The sequence below is a fragment of the Ammospiza caudacuta genome, chromosome 6 (assembly GCF_027887145.1).
Source record: "Ammospiza caudacuta isolate bAmmCau1 chromosome 6, bAmmCau1.pri, whole genome shotgun sequence".
Taxonomy (NCBI): domain Eukaryota; kingdom Metazoa; phylum Chordata; class Aves; order Passeriformes; family Passerellidae; genus Ammospiza; species Ammospiza caudacuta.
In genome coordinates this window covers 12,370,675-12,388,632 of record NC_080598.1, presented here as the reverse complement: position 1 = coordinate 12,388,632, position 17,958 = coordinate 12,370,675, and the positions used below count along the sequence as shown (strand labels likewise).

General features: G+C 62.7%; 2 protein-coding genes across 4 annotated transcripts in view; both read right to left on the bottom strand.

Annotated features, from left to right (window-relative positions):
- Positions 1-75: 75 nt before the first annotated feature.
- On the bottom strand, positions 76-7,296 carry GRK2 (G protein-coupled receptor kinase 2). 3 transcript variants are annotated; one of them, XM_058806593.1, is made up of 21 exons: positions 7,103-7,268; positions 6,205-6,281; positions 5,569-5,642; positions 5,243-5,344; positions 4,966-5,040; positions 4,440-4,501; positions 4,191-4,242; positions 3,972-4,063; positions 3,708-3,807; positions 3,555-3,633; positions 3,339-3,469; positions 2,962-3,056; positions 2,777-2,884; positions 2,626-2,692; positions 2,367-2,467; positions 2,170-2,236; positions 1,989-2,084; positions 1,739-1,901; positions 1,523-1,659; positions 1,338-1,451; positions 76-946 (listed from the first exon to the last, which is right to left on the bottom strand). In XM_058806593.1, the coding sequence occupies exons 1-21, from the start codon at positions 7,213-7,215 to the stop codon at positions 785-787; spliced, it is 2,067 nt and encodes a 688-aa protein (XP_058662576.1). In that variant the 5' UTR covers positions 7,216-7,268; the 3' UTR covers positions 76-784. The 3 variants fall into 3 exon arrangements, with proteins under 3 accessions (XP_058662576.1, XP_058662577.1, XP_058662578.1); XM_058806594.1 differs by having other exon boundaries at positions 1,338-1,448; XM_058806595.1 differs by lacking the exon at positions 6,205-6,281 and having other exon boundaries at positions 7,103-7,296.
- Positions 7,297-10,475: 3,179 nt separating this feature from the next.
- Positions 10,476-17,958, bottom strand: part of KDM2A (lysine demethylase 2A) — a 32,286-nt gene continuing 24,803 nt past the window's right edge. The window contains exons 14-22 of the mRNA XM_058806357.1: positions 16,757-16,840; positions 14,907-15,173; positions 14,654-14,785; positions 14,486-14,575; positions 13,200-13,912; positions 12,081-12,244; positions 11,671-11,829; positions 11,360-11,575; positions 10,476-11,255 (exon numbers count right to left, since the gene is read on the bottom strand). Coding sequence (XP_058662340.1) covers positions 11,074-11,255; positions 11,360-11,575; positions 11,671-11,829; positions 12,081-12,244; positions 13,200-13,912; positions 14,486-14,575; positions 14,654-14,785; positions 14,907-15,173; positions 16,757-16,840 — 2,007 coding nt within the window. The 3' untranslated portion in view covers positions 10,476-11,073. The remainder of the gene's footprint in view (positions 11,256-11,359; positions 11,576-11,670; positions 11,830-12,080; positions 12,245-13,199; positions 13,913-14,485; positions 14,576-14,653; positions 14,786-14,906; positions 15,174-16,756; positions 16,841-17,958) is intronic.

Below are 17,958 nucleotides of genomic sequence, written 5' to 3'. Positions count from 1 at the left end.
GAGCCATCTCTCCCTCCCACAGTGAGGTGGAGCTGGATGGTGTTTTTCGATGTTTTTATTATAAAAACTCTTTTTTTTTCTGGCATTCTCACATCTCTGCTCACGAAAACCTCACTCACCCACTGCCCCTGCCCTGCCCCGTGCCCCCCCTGCCCGGTGCCCCCCAGCCCCGGGAGCAGAGCGACCAGAGACTAATATTTACAGATACTGCTGGGACTGGGGGGCGGGGGCACCCCGTGCCCACCCGTGGCTGATTTAAGGGGGTCCCACCCGCTCCCTTCTCCTCAGGAGGGGGGAAGGGGCTGGGGGTGCCCTGGATCAGGGCAGGAGGGGCAGTGGCAGAGCAGGGGGCGCAGGGGACCCGTGGCACAGTATTTACAGGGGGTCCCCCTGGGCACACACTCACTCACTCACTCACTCACTCACTCACTCACTCACTCACTCACTGCCACACACGCACACGAGGGGTGCCACCCACGGGACGGGCACAGCCACACGGGGAGTGGGGACATGCCGGCTGGGGACCCCGCCGGTCCCTTTGGCACACACGGCCCTGGGGAGCGGGCGGGAGGGACGGGGGCTGCCTTCATCTGAGCCGGAGAGTTCCTGCAGGGCCGGGGGCACACCGGGGAGAAGGTGCCAGGCCGCGTGCCCGCCGTGTCACCGCGCCGCCGGGTGACACCGGCACCGGGCGCGTCCCCTTCCCGGAGAGCAGGGGACACGCGGGAACCCAACCCAATAAATTAGAGGTGGGGTGGGAAGGGGTGAGGGGGCGCGGGGAGGGTCAGAGCCCGTTGTGGGAGCGCTGGATGAAGGGCACTTTGCTGAGCTCCACCACGGGCGAGCGCGGCTTGTTCTGCATGCGGGGCACCCGCTGCAGCAGCTGCTGCGCCTGGCGCTGCGCCTCCCGCAGCTCCTTCCGCCACTGCACCAGCTCGGGGTCGCTCTGCGGGGCAGGCAAATGGCTCAGGAGCGGGCACAGGGCAGGGCTGGGCCAACCCAGCGTGCCAGGGTCGTGGGGTTGCCCCACGTTTGCAGTATTGATGCCCTGGAGTGGCTTGAAGGACTAAACATGCAAGTGGCCAGCAAGGGGGGATGGCTAGCAGGGAGCAGGGGAATGGCTAGCAGGGAGCAGGGGGATGGCTAGCAGGGAGCAGGAGGGATGGCTAGCAGGGAATAGGGGGATGGCTAGCAGGGAGTAGGAGGTGGCTAGCAGGGAGCAGGGAGCAGGGGGATGGCTAGCAGGGAGCAGGGGAATGGCTAGCAGGGAGCAGGAGGGATGGCTAGCAGGCAGCAGGAGGTGGCCAGCAGCCAGGGGGACAGGGGGTGACACTCACGTCGCACTGCAGCACAAACTGCTTGCCCCCGCGGATGCGGAGCAGGATGCACTTGCGCTCCTTCACCTGCGTCTCCTCCACCGAGTCGATCTCCTCCATGGTGAGCAGGGACTGCTGGGGGGACAGGCTCAGCCCGGTCCCCAGGGCGCCCCCCAGCCCTGCCCCCGGGGCCGTGCCCCCCTTACCGGTGACTCGCCCTCCCCGCGCCACTCCAGGCGGTTGGGGAAGAGGTAGAAGTAGCGGCGCTGCCACTGCGTCAGGAAGGGGTTGCCCAGCTTGGCCATGTAGCCGTGCATGATGCAGTCCTTGCCCATGGCGTACTCTGGGATCACAGGCAGGCAGGATCAGCACGGGGATGTGCCCAGGGGTGGGTCAGGGCGGGCATTCCCGGCCCCACTCACCCTCCTCGTGGCCCAGCTGCTTGTTCTTGGCCTTCTTGCGGGCCTCCAGCTTGTCGGTGTCGGCGTTGACGGCGTCGAAGACGGTCTCGGTGACCTCCTGCTGCCAGCGCTCCGAGATGGTGAGCGGGAAGTTGCGGTACAGCTCCTGGTCGCTCTCCAACAGCTGGGCAGGGTGGGATGCTGGAGTTATGCCCAGGTGAGGGGCAGTGGGACACCCTATGCCCCCAGGCTTGGCCCCTGTACCCAGTACCTTGATGCCCTTGGTGTCCTCCTCGTCAAAGGAGCCGATGTCGAAGGCGTCGGCCGCGTTCACCTCGCCGCGGGGTGGGACGAGGGGCGGTGGGTACTGTGGGCAGCAGTGGGGGTCAGGGGGGGGCTGCCCACCTCTGTGTCCTTGTCCCTGTCCCCAGCCATGGGCACAGCCCCCTCACCTTCTGCAGGAACACCATCTGCCAGTCCAGGCCCTTGAAGAAGGGCTCTTCCTTCACCTCCTGCGCCCTGCGGAAGGAGGAGGAGAGCGGGTGAGCGTGGCCGCAGGGACATTGTGCCAGCACACCTTGTCCCATGCCCTGGGGACACTGTGCCAGCACACCTTGTCCCATCCCCTGGGGTCCTGTGGGGCACTCACCCTCGGCCCATGCAGCCCAGGCGCCGGTTGACATCCCGCTGCAGCAGCCCCTCGAGCAGGGAGCGCAGCTCCGGGGAGAAGGAGTCTGGCAGCTCCACGGCCTGTGGGAGATTCCATGAGATCACAGCTGAGCGGGGACAGGGACACACGGTGACACACAGCTGGGCACAGACACGTGCTCCAGGCAAAGACCGGCCGTCCCTGACCCCCTGTGTGCCTCCCACGTCCTGCCCACAGCCCCCCCAGTGCCCCCACCCACCATGGTGAGGGTCATCCGGTCAATCTCGTGCTTGTCCTTCGTCTTGTGCTGCCGGAATGGGCTGTGCCTGCAGCATGCAGGGAGAGGGGGCTCAGCAGTGCCCAGCTGTGCCCAGCTGTGTCCAGCTGTGCCCAGCCAAGCCCGCACTCACCCCCGGAGCAGCTTGAAGAGCATGCAGCCCAGCGAGAACCAGTCGGCGCTGCTGTCGTAGGCCACCCCCTTCTGCAGCACCTCCGGCGCCATGTACCCGTGGGTGCCCCTGGGGAGGGGGCACAGGGGGGTCAGGGGCCGCCCCGGGCGCGGGGGCAGGGCGGGCAGGGGTGTGGGCACACTCACACGCTGGCGTGGGGCTTCTTCTTGGAGAAGTCGCAGGCCAGGCCCAGGTCGGAGATGCGGACGTGGCCAAACTCGTCCAGGAGGATGTTTGCTGGCTGTGGGGACACCGGGGGACACCCTGAGCCCCAGAGTGGCCCGTGGGTATGGGATGGTGAGCCCGGGGGGCTCTCTGGGATTTGGGGGTGTCTGAGTGCTCCCAAAGTCTCAGGGTGCCCACGTATTTTGCTGTTGGGGTGTCCATTAGATCTGAGGGTGCCCTCTGGGCACTCCCACAGTGTTCTGAGGGCAGGGTTTGTGACACCTGAGGGTGCCCACAGGGCAGTGCAGGGGATGCTAAAGGGATGTCCTGGGGATGTCCTGCGGGTGGGGACGGTCACCTTGAGGTCACGGTACACCACGAAGCGGCTGTGCATGTGCTCCAGGCCCAGGATGATCTCGGCCGCGTAGAACCTCATCTCCGCCTCCGAGAAGACGCCATGCTGGGACAGGTGATAGTGCAGGTCCCCCCCTGTGGGGACAGGGACTGGCTGTCACCCAGAGCGCTGTGGCAGGGGTCTCTGTGCCCCGGGAGTGCCTCAGGGCAGGGGTCTCACCATTCATGAGGTCGAGGATGAAGCTGAGCTTGTCGGGCGTGTGGAAGGCGTAGGACATGCACACGATGAACGGGCAGTCCTGGCGGGACACATGGGGTCACCCTCCCTGTCCCTTGCCACCCTGTCCCCAGCCCAGCACCCGTGTCCCCTCACCCCAGTGCTGACGAGGGACAGCATGATGCGCTCGTTGAGGGCCAGCGTCTCGCCCTGCTTCATCTTGATGCGTTTCTTGTCCAAGCACTTCATGGCGTACCTGGGGGGGACACGGAGTCCCTGCGGCCACCGTGTCCCCACAGCAGGGCCAGCACCCACCTCCCACCCACAGCCCCCCAACACGTGTCACCACAGCAACGCCACTGGGCCCCCCAGCACCCCAAACCCCAGGAGGGCCCCTGGGTGCCGGGGCATTCCCGTTACATTTTGCCCGTGTCCGCTTTCCGGCAGCCGTAGACCTCCCCGAAGCCGCCGCGGCCGATGATTCGGTGAACGCTGAAGTCGTTCATGGTGAGCTGAGGAGGAGACTGGCGTGAGCCTGGACACCGAGCCCTGCCCCAGTGTTCCCAGGTGAGGGACACAGGGGCTCCCTGGAAGCACATCCCGCTCCCTGGGAGGTGAGGGACAGGGGCTCCTGCTCACATGGATGTTCAGCTCCACGTTCTTCCACTGGCAGAACCGTGTGAACTTGTCACTGCAAGGAAGAGCAGAGAGGGCAAGAGTGGAGATCCCGGAGAAACATGGCCCTCAAAGACTCCCTGGATTTGTCTGGAGGCAGGGAGCACCCCCCAGGACACTTGGGAAAGGAAGAGGCCCCCAAGTCCCCAGTGTGGGCTGTGACTCAGTGGGATGGGACACCCCAATCTGCACGGGAATTTCCTCCCAGCTCACCTCTCAATGAATTTCTGGAAGATGCCCCCACGCAGGTTCTGGCAGATCTCCTCAATGTAGGGCTGGGGAGGACACAGGGCTCAGTGCTGGGTCCCCAGGGCCACCCAGGTCACCCTGATCCCATCATTAGGTGGGGTCTCCTCTACCCCTGTGAATTCACATTCCCCCACTGCCACTCCCAGGCCCCTGGGGATGCTTCTGGCACCTCAGTCTCTGGGAACCCAAACACCACCAGCCCTGGGCACCCCTAGGGTGACATCCAGGGTCGCAACCACCTCCCTCTGAGGACACCCTGCTACCTCCCAGGGTAGCCCCCAGTCTCCCATCACCCTATGGGGACTACAAGCAATTCTCCCTCACTCCCAACATTCTGGGGACCCTCTCACCATCCCTCGGGGTCCCCATTCCTCCTGGGACACCCCCCTCCCATTTCAGGGGCTCCCGTCACCCCCAGCCCCCTCTAAGGATTAACTCTCCGAGTGTTAGAGGTGGCAAGGACCCCTTCCCTGTGCCAGGTGATGCCCACCTGGAAGAGGTCTGGGGGCACCTGCTTCTTGCTCAGGCGGCTCTGGACGTGCTCCGTGGCGCTCTTGGAGAAGGGCTGTGAGGGGGACAGGACCGTGTCACCTTGGGCAGAAGGGACAGCGGCCAGGCAGGGCTGCACCAGGCCACAGAGGAACCCCCATCCGTGGGGCTGGGATGTGGCTCCCGGGATGGAGCCTGTGGGGGGTGTGGGGCTGCCCCTGAGGACACTGCGGGCACAGTGGGGACACCCCTGCCACCCTGCTGCCCAGGGCACTCACGTGGGAGCAGGCCAGCAGCTCCTTCATGATGTAATGGTCGAAGATGTGGCGGCTGTGGGCGGCCCGCTCCTCCTCCGAGTCCAGCTTCTCGTACTTCTTGATCTGGAGAGGGCACAGCTCCAGTGGCACAGGGGCACAAGGAATGCTGGGCATTGTGGCCCCTCTGGGTGCCAGGTCCCATGGGAGGGGTTATCCCATCCCTCAGGCAGTGTCTCCCAGCTCCTGGGCACTGTCACCTCAGGTGGTGCCCTTGGCACCGTGTCCAAGGAGGTAACAACCCCACTGCTGGTGCACCAGGGGGTTGTCCCCAGGTCCCCCTGTCTCACCTCCTCATAAAATTCCATCAGGGGCTTGGCCTCCTCGGCCTGGTTGAAGGCGAAATCCCGGAAAAGCAGGTAGCCTGCAGGGACAGAGCCACAGCATGAGAGGTGACAGCCCCCCGGGCCAGGCCAAGGGACACAGGGACATCCCCTGGGCCTGCCCAGCCCTGCTGCCACCCCGGTGCCAGGCTTGGGGAAGTGCCAAGCAGGGACCAGTGCGGAGCTGGCAGGGTGACAGGGTGCCAGGCCCCAGCTGGCGTGGGAGCAGCCCCCTGGGGCAGTGAGGGGCTGCCGTGGGGCACCGTGGGGGCAGGGGCACGGGCGGGCACACGGAGCAGGGCGGACGTGCCCGGAAACCGCCGGAACAGCAGGAGGAAGTGAGAGGCGCTTCCTGCCCCGGACGGTTTGCGCTGGCGTTGGGGGAAGTGACAGGACAGGGGACACAGGGTGGGGAGCGTGGCGCAGCCCCCCGGCACCCCTGCCCAGCCTGGCCCCACACCCCCTCTGCCATCCCCGTGGCCACTCTCGCTGTCACGGTGGCCACCAGTGCCGTCCCCAGCCCAGCCACGCTTGCCCCTGGGCTTGTGGCTGCTGGCCCAGGTGTCCCCCGTGTCCCCCACAGCCCCCGTGTCCCCAGCTCACCGATCTTCTGAGTGAAGATCTTGTCAAATGTCACCTCTCCCCGGTCCTCCAGGTACTTCTGCATGACGCTGCGGATGCTGGGGACACACCAGAGGGGCTCAGCCGTGCCCCCGATGGACCCCTGCTCCCCACCCTCCCCTCCTGCTCCTCCTGTGTCCCCAAGCTTCGGTGGCACGCGTGTCCTGCCATCCCGTGTGTCCCCACCCCAGCGGGGCACGTTGTGGGTGCCAGATCACAGCGTGTCCCACGCACTGGGGCCCAAAGGAGGGTAGGGATGAGTGTCACCCCCAAAAAAGCCTCACAGGTGCCTGGCAGTGAAGGCACAGGAGGGCACCGGGTCTGGCACGGGGACAGGGGACTGTGACCCTTGGCACACCTGGGTACAGGTGTGTGTGTGTGTGTGTGTGTACACATGGGTGTGACACGGCTGGGTGGGACAGCAGGAAGTGTGTGTGTCCCTGTGTCTGTGTTTGTGCGTCCCTGTCTCAGGCAGGAAGTGCGTGTGTCCATGTCTGTGTGTCGGTCTGTGCAACAGGTGTGACACTTGTGTGTCCATATCCGTGTGTGCGTGTCCATGTCTGTGTGTTTGTCTGTGCAACAGGCGTGACACTTGTGTGTCTATTTCCGTGTCCATATCCGCGTGTGTCCATATCCGTGTGTCCATGTCCGTGCGTCCATACCCGTGTGTGCCTGTCCCTGTGTGTGCATGTCCGTGTGTCCACATCCGTGTGTCAGGCCAGGTGTGACCGGCACACACGTGTGCGGGAGGTGTTCGTGACCCGCGGGCGCGTGCGAGCGGTACCGGGAAGGGGTGACCGAGGGACCGGGGGTGGGTGGCGGACGGACAGACGGACAGACGGACGGACGGACAAGCGGAGGGGCAGCGGCGGGGCCTCACCTGGGCTCGGGCAGGACGATCCTCTTGCTGGCGCGGGCGGCGGGCGCGGCGCGGCTCTTCTCCATGGCCATCAGGTAACTCACGTCCGCCAGCACCGCCTCCAGGTCCGCCATCGTGCCGCGGCGCCGGCCCCGCCGCCGGAGCCGCACCGGCCCCGGCCCGACCCGACCCGCCGGCCCCGGAACCGGAACCGCGCCCGGAAGCGGAACGGGGCCGGAGAGGAGCCGGGCGGAGGAACGGGGAGCGGCCGGGAGGGGCTCGGCGGCCCCGGGACGCGGCGGCGGCAGCGCCCGGAGCGGCGGGAGCGGAGCGCGGAACGGGGCGCGGCCGCACCGGGGCGCGGGCGGGGACAGCGGGGCTGGGCGGGGACAGCAGCGCCGCCACCGCCACGCCCGCCCGGGAGGGGCCGGGACACCGGCTGTGGCGCTGGCCGTGTGTGTGACACTGGGTGTGTGTGAGACTGGGTGTATGTGTGACACTGTATGTGTGTGACACTGGGTGTATGTGTGTGTGACACTGGTTGTGTGTGTGACACTGTATGAGTGTGACACTGGGTGTATGTGTGTGTGACACTGGGTGTGTGTGTGTGACACTGGGTGTATGTGTCTGGCACTGGGTGTGTGACACTGGGTGTATGTGTGACACTGTATGTGTGTGACACTGGATGTATGTGTGTGACACTGGGTGTGTGTGTGTGTGACACTAGGTGTATGTGTGACACTGGATGTATGTGTGTGACACTGTGTGTGTGTGTGACACTGGGTGTATGTGTCTGGCACTAGGTGTGTGACACTGGATGTATGTGTGACACTGAGTGTGTGTGTGTGACACGGGGTTTGTGACACTGGATGTGTATGTGACACTGGGGGTGTGTGTGTGACACTGGGTGTGTGACACTGGGTGTGACACAGGATCCATGGCACTGGATGCCTGTGTGCCACCACGTGTGTGACAGTCTGGGGTGCAACGGGTGTGACGGTGTCTCTGTGTGTGCCATTTTGTGTGTGACACTGTGAGAGACACCACGGGGGTGTGACAGTGACTCTGTGTGCGTGACATCATGTGTGTCATTCCACACTGCATGTGTGACCACATGTGCCACGCGTGACAGCAGGTGTGACACCATGTGCAGGGTCCCTGTCCCCAGGGCCATGAGGGGACACCTGGAGGTGACAGGCAGGGGGTCGGGGCGCTGAGATTTGCTTGGATCTGGTGTATCATCGGGGGAGGCACGTGGTGGCACTTGGGGACCAGGGCACAGGGAGGGTGACAGTGGCCTCAGCCACCTGTGGAGGATGGCATCACCTGCCGTGTGCCTCGCCATGCAAATGTCACAGCCCAGCTGCCGTAGGGACCTGGGCCGTGACATCCCCACAGAGTGGGGACACTAAATGTCACCCTGGTGGCCCAGGAATCCCCTGGGAGAGGACAGGTTTCCCAAGGGATGTGGAGGGCAAGAGCCCCACAGGCCTCTGAGGACCTGTGGCCCTGGCAGGGGGTGATGAGACACCGGGACAGCTGGACAGCTGCCACCACCCACCAGGACACAGTGGGGACACCGGGACAGCTGCCACCACTGATGGTGCTCCAGTTTCTTCTCGAGCAGCTGAGAAAGCCAGTGTTGGGGACAGGGGGGACACAGGAGGTCCCAGCCCTGGCCTGTCCCCTCCACTTCCTCACAGACAAATGGGCAGAGCTCACACTCAGGGATTTTAGTTGGTCTTAGTTTTTTTCTTTCAGGTTTTTTTTTAATTCCAAAAATCCACCCCCAAGAAACAAAATATTTCCCGTGGGAGGTTGGGGTTTTCCCTCCCCAAACAACAGCTCGCCTAGCCTGGTGCTAATATGGCATGAACAAAGAGCCTCTCTAAAAATCCAGCATGGAAGAAGGCTCAGGAAGCAAAAACCCCCAAAATACAAAAAAATAAAAAAATAAAAAAAAGGAAAAATAAATGAAACTAACCAAACCCACTTGCCCAGTAGGTGCCCTCCCTCTGCCCCAGCCAAGAACCCCCAACGCCAGCTGAGAGAGTGCAAGACTTGGTTTGCTTTTACCCTTAATGCTTACATTTAATTTTAAAGCACAAACATCAGAGATGGACTCTAAATCGCCAACAAAAAAATAGATATTTACAATATTTCTCCGGGGAAGGGAGGGAAGGAGGAAGGGAGGGAAGGGGAGATCGAAACAAAACAAAACCACAACCAAACCCTTAAACAAGTGACTTTGCTTGCAGGAGTTGTCTTTAGGGAGCAGGCTGGGTTGGTTTTAAATCACTAAGTGATTTTTATTATATATAATTCTCTTTTTTTCTTCCTCGTGGATTTGCACCACGCCGGGGTGGTGAGGAGGGTGGCACGCCGGAGTCTCTGCGGCCGGAGGGCGGGGACACGGCGGGAAGGGGGTGCTGTCCCCGCGGAGCAGGGAGCACCTCGCCCCTCTCAACCCCAGCTATGGACATTTTTCTTTCGCGTTGCAAAACTCAAAAGGAATTCAAAGGAAAAAGAAAAGCTTAAATTCTTCCGATGTCTTTTCCCGGGAGCCGCCGCCGAGAGCGGCCGAGGCCGAAGGCTCCTCCTCTCGCCTGGGGGGGTTTCCTGCTCCGAGCGCTCCGGCTCCGCTTCGGCCGCACTGCCCCTTGTCACAGGCACTGCGGGATTGTCCCCAGTGTCCCCCTGCGGGGACAGAGCCCGCGGGCCGCCTCTCCTCCTTTATTGCTTCTGAAGCAGCAGGGGGGTGCGGGCTGCCCCCCCGGGGAGCCCTGCGGGGCTGGGGACCGGTGGTGGCACGGAGGGGACACCCCGGATTGTGCTATCGGTAAGCTGCCAGGGAGAGAGCAGGGTGCTGACACCGGGGGGACAGAGAGGGGGAGCGTCCAGGCCCAGGCAGGACAGGGAGGGAAATAAAATAGTGACCCAGAAAAAGAAGATTCCAACCTTTTTTTCCTTTCTTTTTTTTTTTTTTTTTCTTGTCTTTTTTTTTTTTGTTGTTTTGTTTTTTTGTCTTTTTTTTGTTGTTTTTTTTTAAAGTGCAAAAAGCTCTCTGCTGCCCTAGAGAGAGGTTCTTTGGACCAACCATTCATTGCAAAGGAAAATCGGCAGCGAAAAGGGGGTGGGGGGAAGGGAGAGGACGATGCCAGTTCGGTCCCAGGCCGCGGAGCAGCCCTCGCCCCTCCGGCCCCAGAGTGCTTCGTGGTGCCGGCAGCTGGGCAGGAAGAGGAGGCAGCTCCTGTCCCCGCCCCGCGCTCACTCACCCCTGGCTGATGCTTCCCGAGTCCTCCCTGAGCTCTGGTGTACCTGTGGGGTCTCCCCTGCTCCATCCCCTCGGACAGACGAGTTATCCCCCAGCCCCTGCTCCCGGGACACCCCCGGCCACGGGGCTCAGAGAACCGCCCGGATGTGTGGGAGGAGGAGGGGCATGGATAGCAGTCCCTGCAGCCAGTCGAGGGGAAGGCGAAGGGAAAGGGAAAAGGGGGGGAAGAGCGCAGGGAAGCACCGGACTGGTGGCGGCACACAGGGGGACGGGGTGTTCTGGCTCTGCTCCCGCTTCCTCGGAGAGACCTCGACCCTCAAGCTTTGTGCTGCCGGGGAAGTGACAAGTGTTTCAAGGCAAGGAGACGACGGGGACGAGGGGAAAAGCTGGGGGGAGAGGGTGCCCCATTTCTCTGCACAGAGGCCTCTGTCACAGCCCCGCCTCGGGAGCGGCCAGCCTCCGGGCCGAGGCTCCCTGCCATGTGCCCGTTCCTCCTCTGGTACTGGCCAGCCTGGCGGGACATCTTCCTCGGCAGAAGTCCCGGGGAAGGAGGAGGAGGAAGGACAGCGGAGCGAGGCCAGCGCCGGCCCTGCCTGCCGAGTCAGGTGGGAGGCAGCGGCAGGACACGCAGGGCAAGGGGGGGAGCTGGAGGAGGGGCTCTCCGAGAGGGGCGGGATGGGCTCTTTTCCTTCTCCTCAGTCTGCCCCGGGGAGGGTCTCTAGCTGATTTTTTGGATCAGCTTCTCATCGGACAGGCAGTAGAGGCTGTTGATAGACAGGTCCGAGATGAAGTGCTCACAGGCTTTGCGGGTGATCTGTTTGCAACCCCGCAGGTCGATGAGGGTGACGTTGGAGATGCGGCGCAGGTACAGCAAGGCCTGGTCCGTCAGCTTATTGCAGCCTGTGGGCAGAGAGCACAGGGAGCGTGAGGGGGATGCCTCCAGCAGCAGCACCATGAGGAGGAGGAATGGGAAACCCAGGAGGCACCTGGAGCAGGGCACGCACCTGCCATGTTGAGCTCGGTGAGGGAGTTGCGTGTGGAGGAGCCCACGGCGGTGAGGAGGTTGGCCGACTGGTCCGTGAGGTGGTTGCAGTGGCTGAGGTCGAGGCGGGAGAGCAGGGGCATATGGCGGATGATCAGGCGCAGCGTGGCGTCCGTGATGTCCAGCCCGGCGAGCCGGAAGTCGATCATGTTGCGGAGTTTGCTGCGATTGTCCTGACCTGCACGGGCACAGGGAGAACCAGAGTGGACAGGCTGCCCAAGGGACCCCACCTTGCCCAGCCCAGGCAGGCCCAGGGGAGCAGCAGCAGCTTACTGGGTTTGTCTATTGGAGGCGTGAGTAAGTCCCGGATCTGAGGGTCCTTGATTCCTACTGCCCACCGAAGATCGAGGGTCCTGAGAAGGGGGCAGCTGGAGGTACTGAGGGCACAGACTGCAGACCAGGAACAGCCCGCTAGGATGAGGTCTTTCAGGCCTGGCACAAGGGAGGCAGGTAACGAGTTAGACAGGTTTGGTAGGCTCCCAGGCATCCCAGATCTCACCCATCTTTTTCCAGGCACATGAGGATGCAGGTCCCCTCCCTGCCTGGGGTGGGACACATTTGCTGGGTGATGGGACCCAGGAGCTCCCAGGCTTGTGGGGTGTCTCTCCCCATGACCCAGCCCTCAAGAAGCCTTGGAGCAGGCTGGTGGCAGAGGAAGGGACCCCTCCCCAGCCCACACTCACCTGGCAGCCTGTTGACGAGCCACGTAAGCTGTTTTTTTGAGATGTTGGTCCAGCTGAGGTCAAGGCTGACCGGCTGCCTTTTGATGATGCCGCTCAGCGCCTGCGGGGTGATGGACTTGCACCTGCTCAAGTCTATCTTTGTCCACAATCTCTTGTCACAGCACCTGGGGACAAGGACAAAGCTGAAAGTTGAGTCCCAAGAGTCCCATGGGATAACAGACAACTAGCAGGTTGCCTAGCTTCCAGGAGCCCAGCCCTGGTGTGGCCCAGCCACAGAACAAGGTTGTTCCTCCTGGTTCCCATGGGTTTCCTCAAACATGGGAGGCTGCTGAAGGTGTTGGGCCACCCAGCACAGCCCCAGCAGGGTTTTACTGCCCCAAAATAAAACTCCAAGTTGCAGCTGCAGGCTTGCTTGCCCCCATCTGGGTGTTTCTCCTGATCTTAAGGATCCTTACTTCCGGTGGGCAAAACACTGTGTCCCACCCCACAGCCCCAGCGGAGCTCACTCCTTTGCCAGGAGCAAACTCTTCCTCTCCCATTGGAGTTTGTGGAGAGCCGGGACCCGATGGAAGCTTAGCTGAGTCCCTGAAGGTGCAGGCGAGGGGACACTCCTCCACCACACCACTGCCACCAGCTGCTGATCAAAGCAGGCAATCCCTGCTGCTCAGCTGTTAGAAACCTCCCAGTTTCCATTGCTGTCTGTTCCCAAGCCCTCCATGCACAGCTGTCCTGGTGCCAGCATTGTCTTCTTTGGGCCTGCTGTCCCCCGAGGCGTTTCCAGCCAGCAAAGCCATCCCGCCTCAGCCTGCCTTCCCTGCCTGCTGGGAGGAGAGGCAGCAAGGGAGGCCAGGAAGGGCAAGCACCATCAGCATGATGGGCGAGGGAAGGGCACTGGCACCCCACAAGGACACGGCAGGGGACAGCTGAGGGGACAGGAGGAAGACAGAAGAGAACAACAGAGATGGGTACACACATGGCAGAGGCAGCAGGGCTGGCTACAATGGCACTGCCTGGCTCTGGGAGCGACAGGAGGGCACTGAGGTGACATCTCTCACCCTGCTCCCTCTGGGTGTCTGCCACAGATGTACTCCCAGCCCCAGGACGTGTCCCCACACTCACCACTTGTACCAGGTCTTGCACACCCGCATGCACTCGCAGAGCTCCCTGCGGGTGAGGTAGCGGAACACAGACATCCAGACCTCGCGCTGCACGCAGCTCTCCTCGCCCTCCTGCGCCCGGCCCCCGCGCCCGTTCAGCCGCGCCGCCCCCCCCTCCTCCGCGTTCTCGTCCTCCTCCTCCTCTTCCTCCTCCTCTTCCTCGGCGGCCGCCTCGTCATCGGCCCCGCTCCGCAGAGGCATCCTGGCGGGCGCGTGGCGCACCACCACGCGCGGAGAGTGCTGCAGGTTGGCCGAGGAGGCCGTGATGGCTTGGAGCTTGGGGACAATCGAAGTGCCGTGGACATCTTTGGTGGGGCGCTGGAGCGTCACGGTGAGGTAGGAGCCGTGCAGCTTGGCCTTCTCCACCTCTGACAGCTCCTTCTTGCCGCTGGGGTTGTTCTCCTTCTCCCGCACCATGGTTCTCTCCGTGGCCTGGAGCCGCAGCAGCTGCCGGCGCTTGAAGCGCTCGTCCCGGCTGGCGCTGTGGTGCTCGCTGGGCCCGGCGCCCGGGGACGAGCGTGTCACCACGCTGCGGGGGGACGCGGGGTCGTGGATCAGCTGCAGCATCGGGGTGGGCGAGTTGGGCGGGGGGGTCAGGGGCTCCTCGCAGCTCCGCAGGGGCCGCAGCACCTTGGCTTGCGCCGTGTCGTCATCGCTCTCCTCCACCTTCCGCTTCTGTGGGGAACGGGGGCGGCTGGTTAGCGGGAATGAGGCCTGGGGAAGGCTTTTCCTTCTCTTCTTCCCCAGGAAAACACCACAGTGCAGGCAGAATCTGCACCAGCAGTGCCCAACGAAATCACAGAATGGTTTGGGTTAGGTAGGGACACCTTCCACTAGATCAGGTTGCTCCAAGCCAAATCCAACCTGGCCTCCAACACTTCCAGGGATGGGGAATCCACAACTTCTTTGCTTAATCTCTGCCAGGGTTTCACCACCCTCAGAGTAAGTAATTTCTTTCCCACAGCTCATCTAAGTACCACGAGGACCAGAGTCCACCCACACCAGCAACAAGCATTATCCTAACCCCTTCTCAAAAGGGGTGTCCTTTGAGGCTGGGGGTGGCTTCCACTCTGTGCCTAACAGTCCAGTGTCTCCTACAGTGGAATAGCTCAGGCCCTCAAGCGCTGCACCCCCATGATTCTCATTCTCACTGATCACTGCATCCCCCCAGCCCATGCTGGTTGAACACATCCCTGGCAGGATGCAGTGGGAGGGATGGAGGACACAGATCCTTGCCTTGCTCCTTACCTGGCCCTTCTCTGTGTCGTCACCCTGGTAGCACTTGGGGCACTCCCAGCAGTTGGGGAGCTCATCATTGAGCAGTCCTTCCCCATCCATCTGCAATGAGAGGAGGGGGTCAGCAGCAGCCCAGCCCCACAGCAGAGTCCTCCTTTGTCCAGCACATGCCCTGCTCACCTGCAGACAGCCAGGGTGAACAATCTCGTTGCAGACACAGCACTCCATGAGCTTCTTCTCAAAGTCCTGCGAGTCCTCGTTCTGATCCACCTCCCCACAAAGTGCACACGTGACTGAGTGAGGCAACCTGGGCTACAAAGGAAAGCAGGGCTGACACCAGGGCATGGTGGGACAGCCTTCCTCCTTTCCTCTCCTACTACCTGAACCACGGAGAAGCAACCAGCTATCCCCCAGGAATCCAACTGGGACTCACCGCCAAGCACTGCCGGAGGACACAGGACTGCTTCATGCGGCCGGGCCCGCCGAACTTCTTCATGTCCCTGCAGTAGTGGCACATGCCACACTCGCCCTGCATGCAGGCCTTGCATTTCCGGCACCGCACCCGCCTCCGCCGGGCGCCCGACACGATGGGGGACACCGTGGACCTGACGGGAGTGGGGCGCGGTGCTGGCTTCATGGTGTGCGGCTTGGTGATGGGGATGGTGGGCAGGCGCACCCGCAGCCGGGCCTGGAGCTTCAGCTGGTGACAGGGAGAGAGGGAACTGGGTGAGGAGAGGGGAGTGCTGTGTTCTGCTGGGATCTGGAAGGCTCTGATCCCTGGATCCTGCACTGCCACTGCAGATTCTGTGCCAGAGAGCAGCTCTGCTCCCTCAGTGCTCCACAGCCAAAGGGGCCTCGATCAGTGCTGACCTGCCACTTCTCCTGGAGCACACTCCCTAACCCGTCACACCACCCCACACCCAGAGCTCCCCTTCCTCTCACCCCCTGCTAGGGCTCAAATGGGTCTGGAAAGGGCTGCTGAGTCCCAAAAGCATCCCACAGCATCCATACTTTTCTACCAAAGCAAGGAATGACAAGGTCCACCCAGGTTGTCCTCTCTATGTCACTCTGCCAACTGCACAAGGGGACAGCTCTGGTCACTGTTTGCCGAGCTCAAGGCACACTGGGAACACCCACACCCTCCTTGTTTACAGTGCAGGTAGGACAGCACAGCTCTCCAGCTGTCACCCTGCATCCCATCAGCCCTGACAGGAAATTTGCTGGCTGCAGCATCCTTCTGGGATTGGCCATGCTGGGCTGTGCACCACAGCTGGTGGGCTTGGGGAAGGGCAGGCTCCCAGGGATGGAGCCAGGCCTCTGAGTGCTGCACCCAAACCGTGCACACATCTCCAGGTCACTCCTCCCACAAAAGCTGCCCAAGATGCTTGTGTTGCACAAGGATCACTCTGTGTCCCCTGGGCAGGGCAGGCACCTCCAAAGGGCAATCCAAGAGGCTCATTTGTCTCCAGACTCCCTAACGGGGTGTTACCCATCCTTCCCAGGGTGAGGGGGTCCTGCTTTTCCCATAGCCTGCCTGTGAGCCCATCTCCTGGCAGGAAGGAAGAAGTGACCTCTGGGAGCCATCCTGGCAGGCCACAGGAAGGCAGCCTGCAGAGGGGAAGTCCGGCTGCTCCATGCCTCCATCTGCCCAGCGAGCTCAGCCCGGGCTGCAGCTCAGCTGTGGGCCCTGGGCTATGAGCACAGCTGGACAGGGAAAGGCAGGGATGCATGGAAAGGTCCCATTGCTGAAGAGCTGACTGCTATCCCAGGGAGAGACTCCTGGGAGAGTGCTGCCTTGCTTGGGGTTGTAAGACCCAATCCTAGAACAGGGACAGGGACACAAGGGACATGTTCACCTTAGAGCGAGGGGCTGGACTGCTCTTGACCATCAACGCCACACCTCACCCACCCTACCACAGCAAGGCCTTCCCTGACACACAACATTCCTCAGGCCATCCAGGGTTCTCCCTATCAATCCAGAGAGTTCCTAGGAGAGCAGGATCGCCCCCTCCTCCCACAACAAGGCTCACCAAGCACAACCAAAGGGCTGGAGAACATGGAGCAGCCAAGGCTGATCTGGTTACCACCCATCAGCTGAGCTGGGATAACCAGCACAGTGGGAGATCTCTGGCTTTGCCCACAGTGCCATGGAGGTGGCTGCACCCAACATCCCACTTTGGCACTGCTCCCAAGGCGGGTATGGAAGCGGTGCCACCACACCCCAGGCCTGGCAAATGACTCAACACGTGACACCCATCTGGGTCCCCTCCTTGCACCTCCTACCTTATCTCTCTTGGGCCACTGGACGATGGGGACGCCTGTAAGTGCCAGTTTGGGGTCGCTGTTTGCGTATTCTTCCAACAGCAGCTAATGGAGAGACAAGTGGGGAGGAACACAGCAGAGAGACAAAAAGCACAGGTGTGAGTGGAGGGAAACACAGCTCCCGCCAGCGAGGCAGGCTCTGACCAGATGCCAAGGCCAGCATGCTTCAAAGGCAGCTGGGAAGGAGCCCTCCTCTCCCCACGCCCGCCAGCAACCATCCCTCCTCCCCACATGAGACAGACAAGCTCTGTCGAGTCGATCTGCACCAGCGCTTTCATCAACTGCATTTCAGCCCCGAGGCCCCGCGCTGGGCGGCGGTGGAAGTAGAGAGCGCCAAGATTCGGCAAACTGGGGGGATTTTGGGGGGAAGGATTCATCAGCATCATCCCCCCCAGCTGCTCCCCAGGCACGGGGCAGCCTGGAGGGTGCAGCAGCAGCAGCAGCAGGATATGATACCCCAGCACGCCCTCCGTGGCCTGGCACAAACTGCCGGTAGCTGAGAGCTGCTCCCCCGCACTGCCTCGGGATTTGGCTTTGACTTGGAGGGAAAGATCCCTCGGCACCGACCGGACTGGCACGGACTGGCACGCTGCCCTCGGGCACGACAGCCCCCCGCTCCCGGTACATGGGGCTCCCGCGCTCACCCCGGTCCTTTCAGCACCCTCCAGCACGGCTCCCTCCCCACATCCACTCCCCACCGAATTTGCTGGTTGCAAAGGTGCTTTATTTACTTGACGTTGCCATGGTTACGCAGGCAGGAGGCTCCTGCCGGCATCCCGGCGGGCGGGCAGTGCTTCCCGCTGCTAGGCAGGGCCAGGGCATGGGGTGCCCGGCGTGCCCCCCGCCCGGTTTTCCGTGTGTCTGGGAGGCAGGAAGCCGCAGTCTCCCCTGGGCTCCCCGGCAGCGCAGCGTGCCGCCTTCAGACCTTCCGCCTCCCCGCGAGCACACGCCGAGGGAAAGGTCAGGGCTCGGAGCTCCCACACGGACATCGTGGGACCGCAGCGTCCGCCTGCCCGTGGCACCGGGGACGGGGCGGGAGTGGGGGCGGCTCAGTCACGCTCCCCGCCACGGAGCCGAGGGACCGCGGGGGCTCCCGGGTCCTGCGGCTGCATCTGGCTCGGAGCCGGGGTGGGCGACAGGCTGCTGGTCCCCTGTGCCCCGAG